The 16,719-nt window shown below is 45.7% G+C and overlaps 1 protein-coding gene across 2 annotated transcripts; it reads left to right on the forward strand.

The window, feature by feature from the left end:
* The first annotated feature begins 5,613 nt into the window (after positions 1-5,613).
* MSMB (microseminoprotein beta) lies at positions 5,614-15,812 on the forward strand. 2 transcript variants are annotated; one of them, XM_068982996.1, is made up of 4 exons: positions 5,614-5,693; positions 9,549-9,645; positions 11,007-11,112; positions 15,576-15,812. In XM_068982996.1, exons 1-4 carry the CDS (start codon positions 5,691-5,693, stop codon positions 15,703-15,705), a joined length of 336 nt encoding a protein of 111 aa, XP_068839097.1. In that variant the 5' UTR covers positions 5,614-5,690; the 3' UTR covers positions 15,706-15,812. The 2 variants fall into 2 exon arrangements, with proteins under 2 accessions (XP_068839097.1, XP_068839098.1); XM_068982997.1 differs by lacking the exons at positions 5,614-5,693; positions 9,549-9,645 and adding an exon at positions 10,389-10,626.
* Positions 15,813-16,719: the final 907 nt, after the last annotated feature.

Genomic DNA, 16,719 nt, shown 5'->3' on the forward strand with positions numbered 1-16,719 from the left:
CCCCCTTTAATTTTCAGAACGACTCGACAGAGTGGGTGCTGTTGTAATCCCCCTTTTAGATGAATAGGTAAACTCAGAGAGGTTAAGTAACTTGCCGGAGAACACACAGTAAACCTTTTGGAATCAGGAGTCCAGCTCTGGTCTGTCTGCCCGCAGAGCGCACGGTCCTAAGCCTTCCTAAGCAACACTGACTTTTCAGCACTAGGAAACTTGTGTTCAAGTGTGTTGCCCAGGATCACACACCCAGGCAGCTGGGCAGTCACTGGACTAGTTGAAATCATTTTTCCCTTGCACCAATATGTCATATTTGTTTATAATTTATCATGTCCATCTTTATGGAAAAAAGTAGGGAACAAATTTGTGAAACATTTTTTAAAGTCGTATGAATCCTAGACTTTCCCTGCTATACCAGGCTCTCTCTCTCTCTCTCTCTCACACACACACACACACACACCCAGAGATGAATAGAAAAGGAATCAAGGACCTTTATAAAAACCATCTGGCAGAGATTGTCAATCGTGAAAAGGTTAGGCAATGTCCAGTGTTACTTGGGCAAGGACAAAGCTGTTGTAAGAAGTCACGTGTGCTGGGGCACCTCCACTTATCCCACCCTGCTTTGAAAATAACACGAGTAGAAAACGCCCAGAAAGGCAAGTGGGAAGTGCTGTTAAGTGGCAATTGGACACACAAAATTGCTGTAAAGTGCATATGAAAACTGATAAAATCAGAATAAAGTTATAGTTTAGTTTTAGTACGTTACCATTGTACCAAGGTCGATCTCTTGTTGGTTTGAAAATGTTCCATGGTTATTTAAGATGTTATCATTGGCAAAAGCTGGCTGATGATACACAGGAACTCTCTGTACTGTTTTCGCAAATTCTTGTGAATCTTAAATTATTTAAAGATACAAAGGTTTCTTTTTTAATGGGAATGGGATTCAAAGGCATGTTTGTAGCAGGGCAACTGAAATAGCGATTTCGTCAATAAGAGACTAGTTACCCTACAGCCACATGGTAGGATATTGTTATTGCTTAGTTGCAAATTTGTGTCCAACTCATTTGTGACCCCATGGGCTCATTTCAAATCCCATGGACGGAGGAGCCTGGTAGGCTGCAGTCCATGGGGTCGCTGAGGGTCGGACACGACTGAGCGACTTCCTTTCACTTTTCACTTTCATGCATTGGAGAAGGAAATGGCAACCCACTCCAGTGTTCTTGCCTGGAGAATCCCAGGAACGGGGGAGCCTGGTGGGCTGCCGTCTATGGGGTCGCACAGAGTCGGACACGACTGAAGCAACTTAGCAGCAGCAGCAGCAGCAGCAAACTCTGTCCATGGGATTTCCCATGCAAGAATATTGGAGTGGTTTGCCATTTTCTTCTCCAGGGGATCTTCCTGATCCGGGGATCGAACTTGAATCTCTATTAGGCAAGTATTAGAGAGAACGGAGCACTAACAGAAGAGGAAAAAGCAAACGCAGAGCAGTGTGTGCAACACACCACGAATGGTGCTTCAAAAGGCAAGTGCGCACAGATACGTCTGTGTAAACCGCCTCCAGGAAGGCGGATATTTAAGGGATCAGTAACAGCCGGGAGTTCTAACTAGAGAAACTGAGAGTCTGGGAGACAAGTGGAAGAGAGGCTTTTTCTTAAAAGAAAAAGCTTTTTTTTTTTTTTTTTTTTAAATCAGATACATGCAATTACCCTTGTAGCTCAGTCGGTAAAGAGTCTGCCGGCAGTGCAGGAGACCCAGGTTCAATCCCTGGGTTGGGAAGATCCCCTGGAGAAGGAAATGGCAACCCGCTCCAGTATCCTTGCCTGGAAAATCTCATGGAGAGAGGAACCTGGTGGATTGCAGTCCATGGGTCACAAAGAGTCGGGCACGACTGAGTGACTAACACACCTATTTGAAAGCAAAATGTTCTGAAATGTGGTACACCACCGAAAGGGAACCTCGTGAACTTTCTAGTTATTAATCGTGCATAAATAAAAGCAGGGGCTGCATAGCAAATACCTGATAGGTCTAAGAAAAAGCTTAAAATCTCTGTTTCTCAAAATACCACATTAAAGGTAAAAACAGAGGTGAGGAAAATTACTCAGTCCTTAGTTCAATCTTCAGAGTCAGTGTTTTAACTTTAAAAAAGTGAGGAAAAAATTTTAACACTTGTGACAGTTGAAGATTAATATCTTTACTATATTAAAAGCCTATTTATTCATCCAAAAGAAAAGCATAAATACCATCAAAATAGAAAAGTCGGTAAAAAACAAGGCAGCAGGCTACCCACAAAAGGAGAAATGCAGTCGGCAAATAGATGCACCAAAAATATCCACTCTGGCCAGTCATCAGAAAAAAGTAAATTAAAACAAAGTAACATTTCCCACCTTTCAGGTTAACAAGTAAATGAAATAATAATACTTCCAACCCAGAATTTCTACCTCTATGAATATATCCTAAGGAAAGTAGTATAAGTGTGGGGAAATTTTTATCTAAAACACAAAATTCCTAGGTTGGTGTTCCTAATTCTTAAAAAAAGGTCAGAAACAGCCTGAGTGTTCAACAAGAGGAGGCTGATTAAATAAATGAGAGCCCAGCCATTCTATGGAGTGAAATGTGGGCATTAAAATAGTTGCTATTCAAGACGGTCAGAGTATTGCTAGATGAGAAAAGCAGATTCCGTAATGACATTCTATAGCCTACGTACAGCATTATGTACATGTTCTATCTTGGGAAAAAGCGCTTATGATTTTTGCCTTTCCTGAATGAAAATATACCTGGGGCTTCCCCGGAGGCTCAGCCAGTAAAGAATCTGTCTGCAACGCGGGAGACCCAGGTTCGCTCCTCGGGTGGGAAAGATCCCTTGGAGAAGGGAATGGCTACCCATTCCAGTAATCTCGCCCAGAGAATTCCATGGACAGAGGAGCCTGGTGGGTTACAATCCATGGTATATAGATAGATAGATATACCTAGAAAGTTCTTAACGGGAACCTTCCAAAATGCTGACATTAGTTCCCTTCAGACAGGACAACCACAGAATTTCTTTTAAAAATTTCACAGGATTTATTTTGCTTATCTCCATGTTCTCTTTGTTTCTACCACTGTATGCGTGTATGTGTATAAAAATCTAAAATAAGGAAGTAAATAAAGTCCCTCCAGTCTATGAAACTGAAAGAGGATCAAACAGTGAAGATGCGTCAGGCAGGTTGGGACAGAGCTGCCTGCAGTATCGTCTGAGGACTGTTCATTTCCGCGCTCCTTCCTCCCCGCTCCCTGTGGAGCACCCTCATACCTGCTCACAAAGTCCCTTCCCCATCAGAAGCCCCAGCTCGGCTCCTCTTGACACAGACAGGCACTGCCTTCCTCGTAGCACCTGGTGAATACCTGGTGAGTACTTCCTAGCTATGGCACTGGTTGACGACGTCAGGATCTTTTTCCTTCGCTGGAACACTTGGAATCACCTGGTGGGATTCTATCCTGCGTGCCTGCTCTGTGCCAGGCATCGGGTCAGTCACTGGGAGGAACGTGGACAGGAATAAGTTATGATCACTAATTGGTCACAGAGCTCTCAGTGGCAAGCAACAAGCCTGCTTCAGGCTGTGAGTAGGAAAGAAATTTATTAAAGATGTCAGGCAGCTCACAGGCTTTGTGGAAGCCCAGAGACACAGGCTCGGCTGCCACGAGGCCAGGTAGACTCCCAAACCTCGCTGCTCCAGCGAGACGCCACTGCCTCCGTTCACTGTCACTGCCGCTCAAGCCGTTGACGCTGCCCTCTGGACACCTCGCGCTCGGAGCAGCATCAGCCACTGCCATCTTTCCTGGGGGACTCTGTACAGTGGCAGTTCCCACGTGGCCTTTAAAGAGGGTCCTGCTCAGCGTGTCTGCTTGTGGAACTGAAGTCACACACCTGTGACAAGGGTTCTAGGATGGCAAGTCCTAGATGCTACTTAGGTGTGATGGGACTCACGTTGTGTGAGATCCTTCAAACTTGTTTAAAAAGACACCAAAGGGCCACGAACCACGACAAATGTGCCCCTGACTTTCAGGAACTTCAGGGCAGCAGCGGGCAGTTTAAACACATGAGAAGACAGCAGAAGTGTGCAGGGGCCTGTGGGGTCCCTGGTGAGAAGGGCGGCAGCCCCTCAGGGGAAAGGGAGAGCTCCCCCAAGCGGTGTTGGTGGGTAAGACTTATTTTAGGGGAGGTAGAGGCAGGCACTGGAAAAGATCACCATGGCCAGAGCTCTAAGAGTCAGTCAAGAAAAGAGGTGAGCCTCTGTGGGCAGAGGAAAACCCAGGGTGAAATCTTGGGCACTGTGGCAGGCTGTAGGGGACATTTGGGGATACAGTGGTGCTATGGGTTGAACTGTGTTACCCCCAAATTCATATGCTGAAATCCTAAGCCCTAGCACCTCGGAGAAGGCAGTGGCACCCCACTCCAGTACTCTTGCCTGGAGAATCCCATGGACGGAGGAGCCTGGTGGGCTGCAGTCCATGGGGTCGCTAAGAGTCGGACACGACTGAGCGACTTTGCTTCCACTTTTCACTTTCATGCATTGGAGAAGGAAGGGGCAACCCACTCCAGGGTTCTTGCCTGGAGAATCCCAGGGACGGGGGAGCCTGGTGGGCCGCCGTCTCTGGGGTCGCACAGAGTGGGACAAGACTGAAGTGACTTAGCAGCAGCAGCAGTAGCAGTAGCAGCAGTACCTCAGGAAATGACTGTATTCAAGATAGGGCATTATTAGACTGTACCATAATCCAATATGACTGGTATCCTCCTAAGAAAAGGAGATCAGGACACAGATGTGCTTAGAGAGAAGACCACAGCAGGAAGATAGCCGTCTACAAGCCCTAGAGAGAGGCTTCAGGAGAAATCTAACAGCCTTGATCTCAGACTTCTAGCCTCCAGAGTTGTGGGAAAGTAAATGCCTGTTGCTTAAGCCGCCCACTCTAAAGTATTTTGTTATGGCAGGCCGAGCAAACTAGTAAAAGGCGAAGCTCCTCGAATACACCAGAAGGTTCTGTTTGACGCCACTCCCCAAAGGCCATCCTGGGCATGCAGGGCTTTTCAGAAGATCGTGGTTGCACAAAGAGAAGGAAAGCTGGCCTGACGCAGTCAGGAGCGGCGACTTCAGATTGAAGAGGGCCTGTAGAAAGTCTGGGTTGTCCAGGGAACCCTGTCTGCAAGGGTGCTGTGTTCTCAAGCCATGGTGGGGGGGGGTTGGGGCATTTCTGTTGTCTCACAATATACCCTCAGGAGGCCTGCTGGGCTGGCTGCTAAGCTGTTCTCACGTTCCTTCCTGAAGCCCATCCTGTACGCTTGACTCTGTAATTCTTCGTTTCTTTGTGTGTGAAAGAAAAAAAAGATGCATGCCCTGTGCCTAGCCACCCACTCAGCACAGGGGAAGGCTCAGGGAAGGAGAGTTCTCTTCCTCTGCTCTTTCACAGCAGAGGCGAATGCATATTGGGGTGGGAACAGCAAGGGCAAACATATGACTGGGGTGGAGACCTGATCTATGAACGACTCATAAATCATCTGAAACGATCCTTTCCTGTTGATAGCCAAGCCTCTGTAAACACTGAATGTGACCTTGGTGTGTTATCTTTCCTAATGATGCCAAACGTGCGGTTGCCGTCTCTGATATAAGCCCAGTGTGACCTTCCCTGGATGCACATGCTTGCAAGGACGCCTGCTCATCATAATGGTGGGTGACCGGGTTTCATACAGAAAGGAAAAGGAAAATAAGATATGTACCGTCTTTATTTTCATAAACTGTGGTGGATGTTTCTACTGGGTACTATTCCGGGTAAATGTGACCTGGTCATGAATCTTCTCTACTTGAAATACCGTGTGTAGGAGCATGAGCATCTGGGAGCTTGGGAACAGCTTTGTGAATTTAGCATTATTTCTGTTCTCTAAGCTGTTATTTCTTCCAGTAATTTTGGGATCAGGTTGGGTTTCATATATGTCTCTAATTCTTTAATTCCTTGGCTTTGACTGAGTGATTGGTGAAATTAAATATAACTTCAGAGCTACAGCATTGTGTCATTTTACAGGAAACTGGACCTGGGGAAGGCAAGAAGCTGCCTCAGGGATCTCACCAGGAGCCTGTGGGGCAGCTGAGCCCCTCTCTCTAGGCCAGTGGTCCCTAAACTTGCCTGTGCAGTGGAGTCACCTGGGGGTCAGTGAAAAATACTGATACCTGACTCCCATCCCGGATATTCTGACTTAATTGGTCTGCAGTGAGGCCTGCCTGAGTTTCAGGGTTTTTAAGCTGCCCAGGTGATTTTTATGTCCTGCGAAATTTGGGGACGATGCCCTAGGCCCTTTTCATTGTTTCATGCTGTATTAAGAAAGAAATGTGCATCAAAATCTGTAAAAACTCATCCAGACCCTTCTCTGTCTTTAATTTAAACTTGATCTTTTTCAAAGTATCCTTTCGTAGAATGAGTAAAAGGGAATGGAGTGGGCTGCTCTCAGGGTGTAAGGGAAGTAGAAGGAAGTGGCCCCCCACCCCGGCAGGGGCAGCAAGTGAGGCTGGAGAGGGTCGCCCTCGGGCCACGCCTCAGAAACTGTCTTGAGACAGAGCTGGAAATAGTAGAAAAATGATGGGATCCTTCCAGTTCCACTCAGACCCCCTCCTCCAGCTTCGGAGTGAACTTAACCCTAACCTACAGCCCCGGCAGGGCCCCTGCCCAGCCTAAGACTCCCTCTGAAGACCCCTGACTCTTGATCACACAGGACAAGGCTCTTCGAGGAGCAACGACTTAGCTCAAAGGACACCGTTTCTAGGAGCTCCACCAGCCCGCTTCATCTCAAGGCTGGGCACGAAGCCCCACCGTCTAGAAACTGCAACAGATGCCAGCTTTATCGCTGCACTGTCTCCCGTGCCTGCGGGTGCCAGGGGCCCGTGTTCACTGAGGACAGGAGAGGAAGCGGAGAAAGGCGCGAGGGGCTGTGGAGACCAGAGCGTGGAGGGCAGTTCAGGGTTTCTCTGCTTGGAAGTGGCCCTCCGACCAGCAGTACTGGCCTTGTCAGGGAGCTTGCTAGGATGAGGACTCGTTAAATTCCACTGAATCTGCTTCTTATTTAATAAGATCCCCCAGGGATTCACATGCACATTGAAGCAGCACGGGTTTTGATCGTTCCTCTTGTGCGTCTCACCTGGGGCACTTGGTAAACATTCAAAGGCCCAGGCCCTCTCCTTCAATGAGCTTGAGACTGGGGGTTCCTTATTAGCAACCCCGGTGATGCCCACCCAAGTAGGGGAACCTCTCTTTTCACGAGGGGAGAGAGAGGGAGAGGAAGAGAGAGAGAGGAAACCATGCCAGTGACAAGCACTTTCGAGATGGTGTCAGTCGGTTAACTGAGTAACTGGTTTTCCTTGTGCCACCGTGTTCGGACTCCACCTTCCAGTCACCGCATCACAGGCCTCTGCTCAGAGCCGCCGCGGGAGTCGTGGGAATCCTGCGCTCCTCACTCACCCTGGTCCGCAGCCCTGGCTCGCGTCCCTTGACCCCTCTGTTCTGAGACTCGGTGAAACGAGACTTTCAAGATTTCTGTGGTCATTTCCCTGCTTCCAGTAGCCCCCTTTTTGGATGAAGAGAGCAGAAATTTTGCTAATGAGGCTGGCTTTTTTTTTTTTTTGAGAAAACAGTCAGGTTTCCACAGTGATCTTAAGCTGAAGATTATTCAAAAGAAGAAAACAGGGAGAGCCAGGTGCAGCCTCAGGTCCTGAGCTAAACGTACGGAGAGCTTGTTGTGAGGATTTGTTTATTCCTTTGATTATAAAATCAAGGCATTTCATTGTGGACAATTTAGAAAATGAAAGTCCAAAGAAGAAATAGTCATAATCCCTCAGCTCAAAAATGACTTGCTGAAGTGTGCCACAAAAACATCAGTCTCTCTCTGTATCTTTTTACACTGTAGGAATCACTCCAAGCAAACTGCTTTGCAACCTGTATTTCACTTAATGATATACAGTGATCATTTACTCACATCGCTTCATTTTCTCTTACTTCCTCGGTTGACCGGTTTCTTCTCTGAATCTCCATCTTCTAAACCAGTCCTGTTCTTGAGCACTGGTTATTTCTGTTTTCCCACAGCAGTGAACATCCTTGAGGAGAAGCTGATATCCCCTGTGCTGTTCTATTTAGGATCAAGTCTTAGAAGTGAAAAGACTTAGAAGTGATGAAGGCAAAGGCTGTAAAGAGTTTTAAGAATTTGAATGGGTGTACACTCCGTAAAAATTGTTCTAATACACACCACCGTTGTGCGTCTTACTTCCCATATGTGTCTGTTTCCCTCTGGGTGTTATAAATGAAATCACCATTTTTGTCATCCCGTTATGACTCTGTTTTCTCTATGGTTACATTTCCCGTGCTGTATGTCAGCGGAACTCTCTCCTGTTTATTCATCGCTTCTATCAGGGTCTGTGCCTGTGTGTGTGAAATGTCGCTTTTACCATTTCTCAGCTATGCTTCTTTTTCCCATTGATATATAGAAACTCTTCATGTATTGATGTTCTCCAAATTTGGTAATTGTTTTTTTAATTTTATGACTTACAACTTTTACATATTTAAGCCTATTTATTTTCTTTTCCTTTTCTGCTTAGAATATTTGCCTGTATTTCTGTGATTAGTTTATGGTCTTATTGTAAAAATGTAACCTTTGAACCCTTTTATTTTATTGTGACAACTAAAGCAGAAAATTAACTTTTTTTCTTCCTCAAATAGTTCACCATTTGTTCTAATACCATTCACTGAATAATCATTCTCTGCAGATTTCAAAGAGTTAATTTATTTTAATAATATATATTTATATTTACTCATGAATAAGTCTATTTTTCTGTTTTTTTTTATTTTGTTCCATTTATTTCTCTCTCTATATATCAGCAACACACTACTTCAAGTAGCGTCAGCTCATAATTAATTTTAGACACTTACAGAATAAGTACCCTCGTCCCATCTTCCTTTTTAAAAGGTTCTTGGAAATTCCCCCCTTGAAGTTCGTTTAGTTTGCTCACCTCAAGAGCAACCTGATGCTTCCCTTTGTTCTACAGATCCGATGCCAGCCATCAGCAGTGCCTTTATCATCTGGAAAATGAAGCTCTTAGCCTTGTGGTCTAAGAACCCTGACCATCCCAATTAGCTCCAGCGAGTCTCCACCTGTGGTTTACTTGTCTTCGTATCTTTGTCAATGTTTTATTATCTTTGTCATTGTTCTACTATCTTCTTGAAACTCGTTTCAATCCCTTATTTCTGTCGTTTAGATTACACATGCCCTGCAAAGCAGCTACAAATCTCCTATCCACGAGGGCTTCCTGAACTCCTCGGCAGTAAAATAGCACACTGACATTATTGCTCTGTGACTTCTCACTCACGTTTCGCTTTTTCCCCAGTTAATTCCAGTAACTTTATAGCTCTTGCTTCTTTGTTAGATTATCTGAAGGTAGAAGCTCTACCTTCGCACCACCCGTCAGAGCCCAGCAGGGCCCTCCACACAGGACACTCAGTCAGTAATCAGCACCTGAATCCATTCACCCTTCTTTCCTGCACAGAACGCTCTTCTGATCAGCTTTGCGGCCTTAGCCACCTTCGTGAGTTTATGCGATGCCCAGTGCTATGTCATACCTAATGAGAGCTCTGCCTCTGATGGTAAGTCCTGACTCCTGTGTTTTGTTATTTGATTGCATCTCAGTAAATATAAACTATTGGCAGATGAATAACCTTAAATCTGCATGAGACAGAGGGTTAGGGCAGATGTATAAATGGAGTAGAATGAGGTGCTTCAACATTCCATTTATGTAAGAAAGTGGTTCTCAATCCTCTCAATCCTAGCTGTATGAGAATTGCCTGGAGAATTTTTGACGCTTATTAATGTTCAGGCTCCATTCAAAACCAGGTAAGTCAGACTCTCAAGGATAGGATCTACATATTTAGAAGCTTCTTGATTGACACCTACATGCAGTTAGGGTTGAGAGTCATTGATTACTCCAGTACTTCTCAAATGCTGAATGTGTGTGCAAACCCTCTGGGACTCTTACTAAAGCACAGATTCTGATTCTGTGGGCCTGGAGTGGAGTGAGAGTCTTCATGTCTCATGACCTCACGTGGTCCTAATGTTGCTGGTCCCTCAAGCATACATGAGATCCACGGACCACCGTGAGTCTACAACAGTGGTTCTCATTCACGGTTGAGCATGTGAACCAACCAAGGGTCCAAAATACGGACCAAATGTCCAGAAATACGGCAGCCTGGGCCCCATGCCCAGACATTCTGATTTCTTCATTCTGTGTTGGTGCCCAGGCACAGGTTTTTTGTTTTTTTGTAAAGTGTCCAAGATGTTTCAGATGTGCTTTTGGGGTTAAAAACCAAGTAAAAGAGGAGAAAAGAGGCATTTATCCAGATATAATATAGCAGAAAAAAGTTGCCCTAAGTACTCCTGGGCTCATAATTTGTTGGTGTTGTTCAGTTGCTCAGTCAAGTCCAACTCTTTTGCGATCCCATGGACTGTAGCCAGCCAGGCTCCTCTGTCCATGGGATCTCCCAGGCAAGCGTACCAGAGTGGGTTGCCGTTCCCTTCTCCAGGGGATCTTCCTGACGCAGAGACTGAACCCAGGTCTCCTGCATTGGCAGGTGGATTCTTTTTTTCTTTTTTCTCTATCTCAGGTTTGACAGGTATTCTTTCCCCCTGAGCTATCAGGGGATTTTGGCTCATCATAGCTATCTAATTAAAGAGGGAGGGGCTTACATTTTCTTGAAATGTCTGTTCTGAAGTGAACTCTGGATAGATTTAATCTTGTTGTAAGGAAAACATGATGAGTAGTATGAGTTAGAAAGTACTGAATTTAGCCATGAATGAATATATGAGTACTTTTCTGAGATGCTTGTAAAATCATTGAGATTCTCTCTCTCTGAGTGGGGTGGAGTACAGATGGTACCAACTAGCCCCAGTGTCCTTTTTCTGGTTGCATGACCTTAGGCCTCTGCTGCTGATGCCACATGTATTATTTTAGGATGCAAGGATCTCAGTGGAGTCACACACCAGCTGAAATCAGACTGGAAGACTGACAACTGTGAAAGCTGTCATTGTGACGATGATGGAATTCAGTGTTGCAGCACGTAAGTCTCAAGCCAACCGGGCTGAGAGGGGGAGGCAGCCACTGTTGGGGTGCTGTCTGAGGAACAGCTACTCCCTCTTTCAAAATCCCATCCTGGGGCTTCCCTGCTGGTCCAGTGGTTGAGACTCGTTGCTTCCAGTGCAAGGGGCTCAGACTTGATTCCTGGTTGGGAGACTAAGATTCCATATGCTGAGCAGCCATGCCAAAAAATTTAAAAAACAAACAAAAACCCCCCAATCCCCAAATCCCATCTTGAAGGAAGTTTAGTTTTCAATCCTATTTCTTTCTTTTCTTTTTTTAAATCATGGTAAAATGTACATAACATGAAATTTACCATTTTAACCATTGTAAAAAGTAACTTTCAGTGGCATTAAGTATATTTGCGATTTTGTGCAACCATCTCCACCATCCATCTCCAGAAATCTTCCTTCTTCCCAAACTAAAATCCCAGACCCATTAAGCAGTAATTACCCACCTCCTGCTCTCCCTAGTTCCCGGCAACCACCGTTCTACGCTGTTTCAATGAATTTGACAACCCTAGGTGGAATTGTACAGTATTTGTCCTTTTATGACTGCTATTGGGAAGGAAGAAAACTACCCACCCCGCCAGGTTCTTCTGGCTAAGAACTAAATTTACATGAGACTGATTAACAGGAAAAAATCAAATGTATTTTCATATGTACGGGAATCCCACAAACATGAGAGGTTTAGAGACAGAAGCACAAAGGCGGGTAAAATGAGGTACATATGCCATCCTGTGCTAAGGAAAGAGGTCGGGGCTTGGGCTTTGCAAGGACAGAAGCGCCATTCACAGGATGAAAAGAGTTAGAGTATACGCTTCATAATTAGATGTTTCAATCAGCTCAGTCGCTCAGATGTTTACCCTGACATATGAATGGGGTCACTTAAGTACAATTTGTCTCTGGTGATAACGCTTCTCTGGGAAGAATCCTCAGCTTGAATGCTTCCTAGGGAGCTGGGGGGTGGGGACAGTAGTTTCTTTTGAGCCTGCGACGTGTCTATTGCTTTTAGCTCAAAATAAGCTTCATGAAAAAGTGGCACATGCTGGGGAGGCTCGTCCTGAACACCCGCGCTGGCTCATGCCGGCGTGACGTCCTCAAGCTCCATGCGTGTTGTAGCATGTCTAGGAATTTCCTTCCTTTTTAAAGCTGAATAATGTTTCACTGCATATATACAGTAAACATTTTTCAGCTTTAAAAAGGAAAAAATTACATTCAATATATTATATCACATATGTATTAGATAGATAAATATATTAAATTTAAATATATAATAATACATGTTCTCTATAAATTTAAATGTATTAAATTATGTCTACATTATATATAGATATATAGATATCTATAGATAATCTGTATGGATACATAGATATCTATAGATAATATTATATATGCATATACATATATATATAAACACATTTTGTTTATCCATGTATCTGTTAATGGGTTCCTTCTACCTCAGACTTTTTTCTTTTAGGTCATTTTTGAATCTTGATAATAACTTTTATTATTAAATATCTATATCCATATGGGTTGCTAAAAACAGGAAAGGGTACCCAGCAGTCTGAAGCTGTTCTGGAAGGGATCTGGCTTTCGGGCAGCCTCGCTTGGCCTGTGGCAATTTGCAGGAACAGGAATGGCTCTGAACACAGGCAGAGGGTATGGATGTGAGGAGCAAAGGATTCTCTGTAGTGGACCTTGTACTCTAAACCCGAAGTTGCTCCACTGCTCAAGTTTGACTGAGTTTGTGCAGATGTTTTCTCCTGGATCTCAGAGTTCTGGTACTCAGGCCAATAAAGCAGAGAGTACCTGCAAAGTGGTCCTAATTCTCCTGTCTCCTCAGCAGTTGCATCCAAATCAGCCATCCCACCTCCACTCCTCCCATCCCCATCCATCTGCTGTCTTGACATCAGTCTTGGCCCTAGTGTTTGACAAGGACAAGAGCGGCTTTGCTGATAGAAGAATTAGTGTAAAGAAGTGTTTCCCAAACTTGCCCGATCACAGACTCATCTGAGAAGCTTAATGAAATACAGATTGCTGGGGCCCACCTCTGAAACCTACTGAGTCAGGATCTACAGGAGGCCATGCAATTTGGATTTTAGTAGGTGCCTCAGAGAGTCTTGATACCTATCACCAAGGAGTAGAAGCATAAACACTTGACTTAAATCAAAACACCCGAGTGCTACTGAAGTTTAAGTACCTGGAAAGTCCTGAATCCATTTGTTGAGCATGCCCCATGCCGAGTGCTAAGTGGAACAAAAGCAATATCAGATCCAGAGTCTGTCTGTCTGGCTACCTGAAGCAGGTTTGCAGGCATTGTCTTGACTGAGCCGTATAGCATGGCTGAACCTCGATTCTGTGCTCCTGAAACCTGAGTTTCGTCTTTGTATCGAGTACCGATGTGACTCTGGAGTGCGAGAGCGTCAGCAAGGTTACGCCCAGTGAGCCTTTCCTCTCTGACACCAGAGTGCCCCTCCACAGTGGCCAAAGCGTCCCTGTGCACTAGATTTGACCCTCCCCACCCCACTCTGTGATGCCTCATCACAGCCACGTCAATGTGATCCTTTTCTAGGGGTCTCACGGACCTAGTGTGGAAAACAGTGAAGTGAAAAGAGCCTCGATGCTGGGGCCAGAGTACCTGAGCCTGAATCTCCATTCCCTTGTATAGCAGCTGTGTGACCCTGAATAAGTTTCTTAATCTCTCTGAGACTCAGTTTCCTCACCATAAAATAGGGATAATCAAGTGAATAGGAGAATTAAATGAGGGAGTTCCCTGGTGGTTCAGTGTTTAGGAGTTGGCATTTTCACTGCCATGGGCCTGGGTTCAATGTCTGGTTGGCGAACAAAGTTCCTGCAAGATGAGAAGTAAGGCCAAAAAAATAAGTTAATTAAATGAGATTCTTCATATAAATTCAGCCTACCCTGGCAGCTCAGTAAAGAACCCTCCTGCCATGCAGGAGACATAAGAGAAATGGGTTGGATCCCTGGGTTGGTCCCCTGGAGAAGGGAATGGCAAACCACTCCAGGATTCTTGCCTGGAGAGTCCCAGGGACGGGGGAGCCTGGTGGGCTGCCATCTATGGGGTTGCACAGAGTCGGACACGACTGAAGTGACTTAGCAGCAGCAGCCATGCAGGAAACATAAGAGAAATGGGTTGGATGCCTGGGAAGGTCCCCTGGAGAAGGGAATGGCAAACCACTCCAGGATTCTTGCCTGGAGAATCCCATGGACAGAGGAGCCTCGGGCAACAGGCCATGGATCACAAAGAGCTGAACACTACTGAGCGACTAGCACACAGATTCACTTAAATTCATTAACTTAAAACACATTTAATGTCTTCTCTAGACCGGTTATGTCCCTCGATCCTGGGATAGAAACTGACTTCAGGTCAGAGCCCTTGCTATCTCACTCAGCACAGAGCTCCACATGGAGGAGACTGGCACACTTTCTCTGCTGCTCAGAGTCTTCAGCCCCTTTCTCCTACAATTATATCACCATCTATGGAGTTTCTCTTGGGATTTTTTTTTTTTTTGTGATACATGTTTTGATAAAATTTTCTCTGGGGGAATTTCTCCACTCATTGCACTCTTTAAGGGACACTGTCCAGATCTGAAGCTGCCCAGAAGCAATTGAGCTTGAGGTTGGTGGCCCAGGCCCAGGCTGCTCTGGACTGCCCACTACCCAGGTCACCCACCCTTGGGAAAAGCTTCTTCCAGTGTTCCCTTTGGTTTCCATATTACCCTTTGGGAATAGGATTGAAATATCCTCTTTTGTTAAAATAAGTCAAAGGTTACTTTGTGGAAGGAAATGTTGTCACAAAGGCCATGGAGATGGCTATTTTGTACGCCCTTTGAAGATGGGCAATTTAAACCTGGAGTTTACCGGAGGGTTTCAAGAGGGCAATGAGCCCTAAAATTGTTTGCACCCTTGAATGTGTGGGTGGATTCTCCCCAAGGAGATCTTTGCCAGTTTTCATCCGCTTCTCCCTGGGCTCCATGGCCCCTGACTGAAGTGATGCATTGTTCCCGTTGGCTGAGATAGCTCCTGACAGAACCGGCCTCCGTGCCAGGGCTGGGACAACTGTTCCCTTCCCGCATTCAGGCAGCAGTAGTGCTGGCTACTTCCTGAGCAGCAAGGACAAGAAGAGTCAGGCTGGAGCAGGCCGCCCGGCCTCGGAGGAGTCCAGACCCCTGGGCCTGTTGGGACTTGCTGCGGTCCAGTCTGTGCAGGATGGAATTTAGCCATGATGTCAGGGATGGTCTGCGTTCATAGTTCAGGCCCTGTGTATTGGGGTGCAGATTTCTGAGAGTGACATGTTAAGATTCCCTTATGTAGGTGAGGGGCACTCCAGACGCCTGGAGTGGGGGCGGCTTCCAGCTCAGTTAGCCCCCAGGGAGGCTGGGCATCCTGTTCCTTCTAACACATGTTCCTCTCTCAATGACAGTGCAGCTACACCTATGGGTTATGACAGAGACAAGTGCCAGGCTGTCTTCAACAAGGAGACCTGCACCTATACAGTGCTGGAGAAGAAGAACCCATCAAAGACCTGCGCTGTCGAGGCCTGGGTGTTATAATGCGCTGTTCATGGGGCCAGAGCTCCCCACCTGGAGGGCCCCAGGTTCTCCCAGGTCAGGCTTCCTTCTCCTACGGCCTCTAACAGCCTGATTGTATAACCCTACCTATTAGTAAAGAATGTTTTAAGCAAACACTTGAGTATGTGTATACTTTCAATTGACAAATTATGTATGCATCGATATAAACACACATTATAAAGCATGCAAACAGATAAAGGAGGAAACAAAAATAAATGTTGATAAAAGCTACAACTTTTTCCCTCCACTGCAACAGATCATTGTGTGTCCCTCACTCAGAGGAGCGCTGCTGCTTTTCTTGCTTTTGATCATCTGTGCCCTGCTGCCCCAGGGTCCCACTATCTGGTGAGCAATTCAAAAAATAAATACGTCTTGGAGATGAAATCCTCTTTTCTTTGAGGTTTCCATGCTCATTCTTCCTTCCTGTTCTTCAGAGAGCATCTGCTGGGTCCCTCATATATGTCCGTGTTTGCCTGAGGTTAACCTGGAAGAAGTGCCTCCAAGGCCACAGGCAGCCCAGTCGGTGTGAAAAAGCCAGGAGTCCTGACTTGCCATTGGGGAATGGCTTGGGTACAGGGCTCCAGTATCAGTTTTCAAAACCTAGGAACTGAAAACGGTGACAGTGTTGATTGTCTCTTGCTGTTTCTGTGAACAGAACATTTGTTCAGTCAACAGGTCCTTCCTGGGTGCCTGGCAGTGCTCTGGGCCTGGGGACGCAGTAGTGAGCCAGGCCCCTGCTCTCTTGGGGCTTAGAGGTGGGTGTGTGTGTGTATGTGACGAATCGCAAGTGAGCAAACAGTCCTCTGTTGAACAATCCATAGACAGTTGGTAAAGAGCTCTATTTCACCTCTGGCCTCTCACCCCATCTGTGCAAACACTGCGTGGGCTAGTTGAGCAATCTTGGTAGGTCCTGGATCTTGGTGACCAGAAGATAATTTTTTAAAAAGTCCCTTGGTCACTTTTAGTTGCAAAAAAAAAAAAAAAAAAGTCTTAATC

The sequence above is a fragment of the Capricornis sumatraensis genome, chromosome 10, assembly GCF_032405125.1.
Source record: "Capricornis sumatraensis isolate serow.1 chromosome 10, serow.2, whole genome shotgun sequence".
NCBI classification, from domain to species: Eukaryota; Metazoa; Chordata; class Mammalia; order Artiodactyla; family Bovidae; genus Capricornis; species Capricornis sumatraensis.